This window comes from Phalaenopsis equestris, unplaced genomic scaffold, assembly GCF_001263595.1.
Source record: "Phalaenopsis equestris unplaced genomic scaffold, ASM126359v1 Scaffold000517, whole genome shotgun sequence".
NCBI lineage: Eukaryota > Viridiplantae > Streptophyta > Magnoliopsida > Asparagales > Orchidaceae > Phalaenopsis > Phalaenopsis equestris.
The window spans coordinates 1,346,670-1,357,675 of record NW_018164957.1 but is presented as its reverse complement, the minus strand read 5'-3'; the positions used below and the strand labels follow the sequence as shown (position 1 = coordinate 1,357,675).

The following is an 11,006-nucleotide window of genomic DNA, read 5'->3' as shown; positions in this document are numbered from 1 at the left end:
TAATAACTATCTACTTTACCTTCGAAAAGATTAAAAAATGATTTAGGATGTGATGTTTAGGATTTGAGTTTTATTCATTAAACACAAAAGTTTAGGAGTGGGATATTTAAATGTGTTAATGGCTCTTAAGTGATCTGATTTTACATAATTAAAAAATTATGATTATTAGCTAGGCAAAGTTTCACATGAATTTGTTTATCGCAGAGAGAATATTTTGCTATGCAACAATTTTACTTATATTATTTAATTAGAAATTTGCATGTGATTTTATTAATACTTGAAATAAAATATATTTCCATCATCTCAAATGGATCCGTGGCGCAATGGTAGCGCGTCTGACTCCAGATCAGAAGGTTGCGTGTTCGATTCACGTCGGGTTCAGTTCTTTTGTTATGATTATCCGGCCGTAACTGACGTTCTCCGACAAATATTTTCTCATTTTTGTCTGTTCTTCCCATCAAAATAATCAACTTTTAAAAGAAGAATTTAAGATTTCATAAAAATAATTTATATATAAAATAATATTTGATTATAATTCTCTACATTATCTTTTAAGGAAAAATTTAGATTAATTAAATTCAATTTCATATAAAAAAAATAAAATTTTGAGTGATTATTTATAATTATATTTTATGAGAATTAGCAATTTTATAACTGTTTTAATGAGAAATATTAATTTGAACAAAAATATGTATATAAATTAATCAATTAATCCATATATTTCAACAAAGAAAATATTGAAAAATATTATTTTTTTTTAACTGTTCTATTATTAAATATTGAATGTTTAAGTATGATTCATCATATATATTTATTAATTCAGACTATCATTTTATAAAAAATAATCCATATATTTCAACAAAGAAAATATTGAAAAAAATTTTTTTTTTACTGTTCTATTATTAAATATTGAATGTTCAAGTATGATTTATCATATATATTTATTAATTTAGACTCTCATTTTATAAAAAGTTTATTTGAGTATGCTAATAGAGACCTGATTATTGTTTTTAACCCATTAGAAAATTGGCTTTATAATAATAATCGAACATTATAAATTGTAGGCTTTTCTATTATTATATATCATAACGTGAATCCTGAGATGGTTAGCATGAAAAATGGAGTGTTTTTTTTTTTAGCAAGAAACATTTGGATTCCAATTAAAACTCACTCATAACTCAAATTTTAGCAAACTTATAGTCAAACAGACTGGCTCAACGAGACGGACCAAATGATACCAAAATTGATCAAGTCGGACTCAAATCAAGCTCGGGCCAAGCCTTCAAACCACTTTTGAAAACTTTCAACATACAATTGAAAAGTTAAATTGATTTAAAATCTGACAAACTTGTAGTTAAATCGAGCTTCTCGGCTAGGGGTGTAAACGAGTCCTCGCACCCGCATTGGCTTGAGCTTGATTAATTTTCTCAAGTTCGAGCCGGCTCGCTAGCAGACTTTGTAATATAAAAGAGAGAGAATGATGTTAATTTAAGCTGGCTTTTTAATAAGATAATAAATATGATAAACAATTAATAGATTAATAATAATAAATCACTTAATATAGAATATAAAATATTATTTTCTTAATATTTTTAATACCTTAAAGATAAAGTATTGAAACTTTATATGTTTTTAGCATATTTTATATTAATATTTTTTTAAAGAGTTGGCTCACGAGCTAACGAGTTTAGTCGGGGTTGGCTTGAGCTTTCTTAATATTTTTAATACCTTAAAGATAAAGTATGAAACTTTGTATGTTTTTAGCATATTTTATATTAATATTTTTTTTAAAGAGTCGGCTCACGAGCTAACTAGTTTAGTCGGGGTTGGCTTGAGTCTTGACTTGTTAGCTCATCGAGCTCATTTCACGAGCCACTTATCAAACGAATTGGCTTGACTCACTTACACTTCTAGCTCAAGATCACTCAATTCTAATATCATTAAAGCATTAAAATGTCAATCACACTTCGTATAATCGAAGGGATCTCTTTGAACTATCCAGTAGTGTTCCGGATTCTTCTTCTTCTTTTGTGGGGAGGTCTCTCATAGATTCTATAAATAGAGTCACACCTCCTTCATGAAAGAGGACAGAGGACTAAAGCTTGAGTAAGAGGAAGACCATAAATTGGAGAAGAATGAGCTGAAATCAAATATTATGTATCGACGATCCAACGAACTCTTCCTGTTTTTGCAGCCATTAACCATTGTATGCTGGCCACCATCGACAAACATTGGCCACTGCATTCATTATGCGACGAAGCTCCTTGCAAAATCAAAGTGTAGCATATGTTGCGGACAACTATACACCCCACAACAACTGCTTACAAACTTTGTACTTAGAATATTGTCACTTTCTCTGAACTTCTGAAGCTCTCTCTCATCGCAGCTCACCACCACGATCTATATGGTCGACCTACGTGGTCCACACCTTGTGCAGCTCACAACTCCGACCTTTGTGGCCTACAAACATTATTGCAGTGCACCACATCTTATGTGATCAGCTATGACTTACATGGCTCACAGCTCAAGCAACTTCCGACTCTAACATTTGCGGCCTACGGACTCCATCACAACTCATCACTACGACTTATGTGATCAACTACCACTTATGAGGCTCACAGCTCATGCAACTCCCAACTTTGGACTCTATGACCCACAAATATGATCACAACGCATGCAACTTCCAACTCTGGCCTCTGCAACCCATAAAAACTATCACAACTCGAGCAGCTCTCAACTCCGATCTCTTCAGTCTGCGGACGTTATCTTAGCTCACACAGCTCCTAAATCTAGCCTTCATGATTTACAAGCATTATTGCAACTCCCTGCCACGAACTATGTAACCCAACGAACTTCATGGTTCAATGCTCACGCAACTCCCAACTCTCTCTATGGCCTAAAAATGTTATCACAGCTCATGTAGTATTTGACTAGACCTCTACGACCCAAAGACATTATCACAGATTGTACAAATCCCAACCTCAGCCCCTACATCCTACATGACTCACAACTCACGTAGGTCCTAACTCTGTCCATTACAGACTACAAACGTTCTCACGGCTTCTGCAGCTTTCTGCTATGACTTATGTGGCTAACCTACATTCCTGAAGCAACTATCTACAGCCCACATAGCTAATTACTAACTTGACTTGCAACTACGGTCTCTATGATAAGCTGGCGCTAATGCCACTACCTACAACGTTCATGGCGAGCTACTATCTTCATAGCTATTGACCATGACTTTTGTGGTTTGTTATAGCTATTATTGTTGAGCTGAAATTGTATATTAATATTGTAATTTCATCTTCCCTAATCCCAGATAAGAGTGGACCATATTCAAAATAACATTGCAGATTATTTCAACTGGGCTAGACTTTATGATTTTTTTCCCCTTTTCATTGCTTTCTAAGTAAAAATTGAGGTGTCTCCTCATACTTAATTCCCTTTTATCTAGGTGTGTAATGAATTCCCATACAACGCTAAGATGTTAAATAATCACACTAACGTCGTTATCCTTCTAGCACGTATCAATATATCTTCTCATTATATTAATAAATTTCAATATTTTTTTCTAAATCATTGATGACGACCTTAAGCTCACATGAAAAGTTTTAAAGAAATTTTTAACGATGTTAATTTATGCCCTCGATTGACTCTATCATTGAATAGTATCATATGGTGAATTGCATTATTTTGTTTTCACTCGCACATTATTTATGCAAGGCCTTGACTCTCAACCACTAGCTCAAGATGGCTCGCCTGAATTGCATTGAGTTAAGTTACCCTTAAACCATAATATTCATTAGGCATAAAATTTGATTATGAACTTTTTTAAGTTATTAATTACTAAAGAATAAATAGCCCAAAATTAAGGAAGCTTAACACTCTCATTGCATCTAAATTGAACATTCAGCTTTAATTAGATGAATATCACACCAACTTAACACACATCATATGATATGAAAGACACACCCATGAGATCATATAACTAGGGTGTAATTAGGAGTGCATTTTTAAACTCACTTGATTGAGCGATCTAGTAGTTCTGCCGTGTCTATTGTCAATAACTATATGTACCATATTAGAAATATTTTATCTTATAAAAGTGCTTTATTATGTAATATAACGATGTTTATTCCCAATCCATAAAAGCTTTACACATTTGGGTTTATTTTAAGTGAATCGACTAGAGCCAAGTAAAAATTTAAAAAAAAAAAAAAAAAAATCTCATAAGTATGTAAAATAGACAGGTAGTATTCATTCCTTAATTTACCACAAGTATAAATTATATATTCTTTTGTTATAAATAGCATTTTTAATCACCGTTATATTTCTTTTTTAAAAGTAATATAATTGACCAAGATTGTTCTTAGGCTCTTGGGGAATGTTTAGTTGAACGAAGATAAAATGTAATGAAGTATATATACTTTTTTTTACTTATTTTATTATATTTCAAATAACTAAATTGAAATATTACAACAATAATTTCATGTAGTTTGATAAAAGTGCAAGATACAAACTATTGAGAAGAAGTTGCTTGAGTTACATCAAATCATTATAGCATATATTGAGTTCTTAAAATGAAACACATTTGAAGTCAGTACTCCAACTTCAAAAGATTTACAGCTCATTATTCACCATATAGCAAGAAAGAATGCAGATTTTCCCAAAATCAGTGCCTTATTTCAACAAAATCCAACATTTTGCAAGCTTTCAATACAGAAACGAAATAGAGAACAAAAAGAATCATGTTTCAGTAAATTAATCCATAATTTTAAAATCATATAAACAACTACACTAGATGATCATCACAAAAGTAAAGATTTTCCATTCCAAAGCACAAAAAACTTGGATATCAAAAGAAAGGGGACTATGAACTCCTATTAAATCCTGGCAATAAAACTCTGATCACCCTGCAATCAAAAAATAAGTTTGTTTTTGCGTAACCATATCCATGTTACGAAAACATTCCTGTAGTGTGAATGCTTCCAGATGAATTATGACTAGTGGTTTAATCATCATCATAATTAGCTTTATCCTATCTATTTGGGTCAACATAATGAGTTATCCTCCTCCATCATTCATGTCAAATGTCATTACTGTTGCATGAAATGTTATTTCTATTTTACGTATGTTTTCCTACAAAAACTGTTAAATATGCTTCTGACATAACATATTTAGCACGTCATGCATCAGTAAGTAGAAATGAATGAAACATACAGCTTTATAAATCCAATCTCAAGTATTTCTAAACTGGCTCAATATGTACAGCCAAAAGCAGATAATATGGACCTACAGGAGCAGAAATCTACCTATATGGGCATCCTTTCAGATCCAAACCTGTTAAAGGATTCAGCCCAAAGCCACAACAATAGAAGTAGCCCAACCTCATCAACTCAGACATAGGCTGATCGAGTAGGAATGGCCAAGTATGAGTGGTCAAATGGACGAACGACCAAATGCGAATATAGTACCGCTTAATACCAAAGACAAGGATTCCAATATAGAAGAATGGGAGCTAATGATCTGAGAACCATTTGCCACATAACCAGTTAGCTTTGAGGAGGAAATCTCCAAGAAAGATCTCGGCTTAAATAATGATATGATTGAAGAGACAGCTAGATGTCCCTAAAAGTCTGAGCATAATGATAGCTAATGCTCATTTATTATAGAGGAAACTCCTTCATAAAAGGGGTAAGATTAAAAGTAAATGGTTTTCGATCTCCATCTGGTAGAATTTTGCTTATCTCCACAATAACGCAGCTCTTTTTCTCTCTCGATTCTCGCGCTTTATTCCTTGGGTATGATTCATGGATAAAATGAGATTCAACACGATATGATGACTAACATAGCTTTGATCTACCCCGTTATCTTCCTAATATTCAAAGCTTCTTTTTAATTTGTATGGAAATAATACTTTAACTTAGGGAGCAGAAAACTGTACAAACAAATAGAGCTGAAGCGCATAGATGAGCAAATAACAATCACAACAATCAGATATAATTTTAGTAACATTGCAAGATGAAGAGTTTTAATTAAAGTTTGCTAGCTACCAACCTAAAGTAAAGAATTGCATGCTAGGAATAAAAGATATATGAGCAAGCATGTCTTTTTGGCTCAAATTGGATTTGCCATGCCTTACGAATGAACAAGCAATTTTACAAAAAAGAAAAATATATAAGAAAATAAAAAAATATATATCAAGTTAACTTAGGGTCCGTTTGAGGTGGTTGTAGCTTTCTGTAAAAATGATTGTAAAACTATGGTGGAAAAAATGATTTCTTATAAAGTTGTTGTGCGAATTATACATATTTATCTTTTTCAAAGAAGTTAGACAACAACTTTCCCACAATCACCACACTCTAACAGATCTGATTGCAAAAGACAACTTCCACCCCAAAAAATTCTAGAAAACAGCAAGCACTTCTACAAACAGAATTGCTTTGTAGAACTGTGGTGGCGGTCTGAAACACAAGAAAATAGAAAGTTATCCCAAATAAACCCTTATTTATGCTAGGAATATCAAGTTACTCCCAAAAACAATAAACCTCCTTCTGCATCGTTTACAGCATCCCACCAAACTAAAGAATTTCATAGCAGAAACCCAATAACAAAATAGAGAAAATTGGCATGACTTATAATTAATGTCTCAGATTACTGAACAGATTAATGATCAAGTTTCACATACTCAACAGCACCCTAGTACTAGCACATGTCCACAGTTTTTGCTATAAATTTTCATCACAATTAAGCGGACTATATAGCAAAATGAAAGACATAAAAGAAACCATAAGCAACAGCTGCATAGCTTTAGAAAAGCATAAATTATGGCTCATGCAAGTGGCATGACCATGATATAATAGAGATCACTGACCTGACAAAGCTTTAATCTATCACAGAATTTTTTCACAAACAAATCTAGTTGAAAATAAGACGCATATACAATTTGTATTATGAGCCATTGAAGTTAGATTTGTAATTATATTGTTAGAAGTTATTAAACCATTTCTTAATTAAATGGAAAACTCATTAATGGTCCATATTTTGGTCATAATGAAGATACACCAATGTCAATGGAAAAAAAAAATTGTGAGCAGTGGCAGAAAAAAAAACACTCAAAGCAACAGCTCAGAGCACCAAAAAGAGAGAGACAGTAACCCTTTCAACAAAATATGATGTGTGGTAGTCAGTCATAGTTAAGAACAAAACATACTTGAGAACAAAACCAAGTATAAATATGATAATAAATTGCAGAAACAATGCTAAAAAGTATATATACTTGAGAACAAAACCACTAATGCTAGTAAATTCAGAATTAGAATAGTGTTTATATCATAGATTGCACAAATCTCCAATTACAACAATCAGCCCTTTTCGTTATTACAGAAAAGCAAATGACAATGCACAATAATAGTTTGTGATGAGTATTATGAGCCATTGAAGTTAGATTTGTAATTATATTGTTAGAAGTTATTAAACCATTTCTTAATTAAATGGAAAACTCATTAATGGTCCATATTTTGGTCATAATGAAGATACACCAATGTCAATGGAAAAAAAAAATTGTGAGCAGTGGCAGAAAAAAAAACACTCAAAGCAACAGCTCAGAGCACCAAAAAGAGAGAGACAGTAACCCTTTCAACAAAATATGATGTGTGGTAGTCAGTCATAGTTAAGAAAAAAACATACTTGAGAACAAAACCAAGTATAAATATGATAACAAATTGCGGAAACAATGCTAAAAAGTATATATACTTAAGAACAAAACCACTAATGCTAGTAAATTCAGAGTTAAAATAGTGTTTATATCATAGATTGCACAAATATCCAATTACAACAATCAACCCTTTTCTTTATTACAGAAAAGCAAATGAAAATGCAAAATAATAGTTTGTGATGGGCTATTTCTGATAGCAATAGTCAATGACAGCATCAACAAGCAATGGCGGTTGGTAGACATAGACAACTGGAGGGCAACAAATGTAAAGCATAAGGGTCATTGGGCATCAATGCTGATTGACAGCAGACGATGATGCCAGATGGCAATGAATGTTATACTTTAGTATTGATCAATGATATGAATCAAACAATGAACACCAAACTTTGTCGATTGTTTAATTGCAAGAAAAAAAAAATGATGAAGCGCGCTCCTACAAACAAAGAGGACCGAAAGGTCAAAAAGTCAGAGAAGTCTGACTTGGCATAACACTAGAGACGAACAATAACGCGTTCCAAATAAAGGTTATAGCTCCAAAATTCTAATACTAAACTAAGTATTTCTCTCTGCAAAAATTTGTTCTCAATGCATGAAAATAATGCATATTTATAAAGTCCTGGAGAAAACTTTTTGCCCTTATGCAGAAATCTATTTGACTCATTTCAAAAAGTGATCAAATATTCCCATCCCTAGGACAGCCTGATGGGACTAGCTGTGCAAAGGTAGGCCAGGATGTTCAATCAATGATCAATAACACTAATCCGATAGTGACACTTGCGACAAAGTCTCTAATTGGCGAACAAATGGTACCAACTAGAAGCAATCGATGCCACATGTGCAACATAACTGATGTATAAAAAATTTATGATCAGATCATCCGGAAAAAAAGCCAAGGTGTCGGACAAGATTTTGTCATCATCACCGAAAGGTCAAAAAGTCAGAGAAGTCTGACTTGGCATAACACTAGAGACGAACAATAACGCGTTCCAAATAAAGGTTATAGCTCCAAAATTCTAATACTAAACTAAGTATTTCTCTCTGCAAAAATTTGTTCTCAATGCATGAAAATAATGCATATTTATAAAGTCCTGGAGAAAACTTTTTGCCCTTATGCAGAAATCTATTTGACTCATTTCAAAAAGTGATCAAATATTCCCATCCCTAGGACAGCCTGATGGGACTAGCTGTGCAAAGGTAGGCCAGGATGTTCAATCAATGATCAATAACACTAATCCGATAGTGACACTTGCGACAAAGTCTCTAATTGGCGAACAAATGGTACCAACTAGAAGCGATCGATGCCACATGTGCAACATAACTGATGGATAAAAAATTTAATGATCAGATCATCCAAAAAAAAAAACCAAGGTGTCGGACAAGATTTTGTCATCATAATAAAATATTGATGATATGTGATGACCTTAGTATAGATTTGCATATCTTGATAAGAAAAATCTAATGTAATTAACAATTTTCGAAATAGAAACTTGTGAAAGTGGTAACTCCGCAAAATTTTCTGTTTGAATTATGGACCCTAGCAAATGGTGACAAAACTCTACAAATGTTTAGGCAAAATGTTATAACATATCTAAACTTCAATTTTTACATATATAACATCTTACCTATGCATGAAAGAAGTATTTTACTTCTTAAAAGTTATAATGATGGTATTTTTTATGAGATATGAAAGAGATGTTAGATATATAAATACAAAAGAATTGGGTGATATGTTTTCAAATAACTCTTTTCAAATGGAAGATGCATTTACATGCAACTCAACTATGAATTTGCATATCTTCTAAACTTCAATTTTTACATATATAACATCTTACCTATGCATGAAAGAAGTATTTTACTTCTTAAAAGTTATAATGATGGTATTTTTTATGAGATATGAAAGAGATGTTAGATATGTAAATACAAAAGATTTGGGTGATATGTTTTTAAATAACTCTTTTCAAATGGAAGATTTATATACATACAACTCCAATCCTATGAATTTTCACATCCAACACCTAAACTTCATTGTTCACAACTTCACATACAAAGTCACCTTAACTATGCATGAAAGGATGTATTTCACTTCTTAAAAGTTAAAATGACATCATATTTTTGATGTGATATGAAAGATTTAAGGGGTATAAATATAAAAAGTATAGTTTACATGTTAGATATATGAATACAAAATAATTAAGAAATGCTCCTTTTCAAAAATTTTGAGTTTACTTTAAGTACTTTTAGGACAAAAAAACACATGCTTTATCTAATGAATTTTTCATAATGTATCACCTATGACCAAACGCAACCATCATTCACAATTACCTATAGAACCATTCACATTTAACATATAGAAAATAGATAAACCCTGAAGAAATACTCCATGGGTCCATTACTCTAAACCATTATCATAATATATAAAACTATTTATAGTAAAAGCTCTTTCAAAAAAAAGAAAAAAAAGCTAACTTATCGCGATTCATGATGATCCATCTCCTCTAATTCCCTAGCATTCAAGCAACCTAAATCTGGACAAACTCTGGCCTCCCTATTTCTTCACAAGCGCATCAAAAACGCGACTGTGCAAATCCAGTATCATCTCCGTCCGCTTCAGCTCCATTTCTAACCTGATCTTCTCCGTCTTCCTGGCCATATCCATCTTCATCCGCTCCATCCTCATGAACCCATCCCCGATCGTCCTCAGCGCCGAAGCCATATCCACCACTGCGTCTCGCTCCTTCTCCTTCCCCTCCATCTTCTTCTTCTCCAACCTCCGCCTCATCTCCTCCATAGAAAGCTTCGCCGCCCTCCCGCCGCCCGAACGAGGGTTCACGATCTTGGACCGGAGAGCCTTGGGGATCGCGAATCGGAGCTCCTCGCCGCTATTGGCCATTTGGCGGTGGTGGCTTCGGGTGTTCCTGGCGTCTCCGGGGTCGGAATCGGAAGGAGAAGGGTTTTCGAGGGATTTCATAAGAGAGAAAAAGGGCCAGGAGGAGGAGGGGCGGAGTGAGAGCGATCGGTGCCGCTCGGATCGGAATCGCTTGCGGAGTTTCTCTATCTTGTGTCGGCACTGGACGGAGGTCTTGGGGGTGGCGGTGGGGACGTGGGAGCAGCGGCGGGTTACAACGGCGGCGACCTCTTCCCAGTCTGCGGCGCGGAGATTGCCGAAGCGAAGGGGGGGCCATTTCTCGCGATAGGATTCGATGAGGGCGAAGGTTTCGTCGTCTGACCAGCAAGGGGGAGGGAGGCCGCGGCGGGGGGGGAGCGGCGCCGGCGAGGGCTCGCCGGGAGG

The 11,006-nt window shown here is 34.1% G+C and overlaps 1 protein-coding gene and 1 non-coding gene across 2 annotated transcripts in view; one reads left to right on the top strand and one right to left on the bottom strand.

Annotated features, from left to right (window-relative positions):
* Positions 1-309: 309 nt before the first annotated feature.
* TRNAW-CCA lies at positions 310-381 on the top strand. Its single transcript has one exon. It is a non-coding gene; the product is annotated as a tRNA-Trp (tRNA).
* Positions 382-10,020: 9,639 nt separating this feature from the next.
* Positions 10,021-11,006, bottom strand: part of LOC110028612 (trihelix transcription factor ASIL1-like) — a 2,885-nt gene continuing 1,899 nt past the window's right edge. Inside the window, exon 2 of the mRNA XM_020730529.1 lies at positions 10,021-10,994. Coding sequence (XP_020586188.1) covers positions 10,263-10,994 — 732 coding nt within the window. The 3' untranslated portion in view covers positions 10,021-10,262. The remainder of the gene's footprint in view (positions 10,995-11,006) is intronic.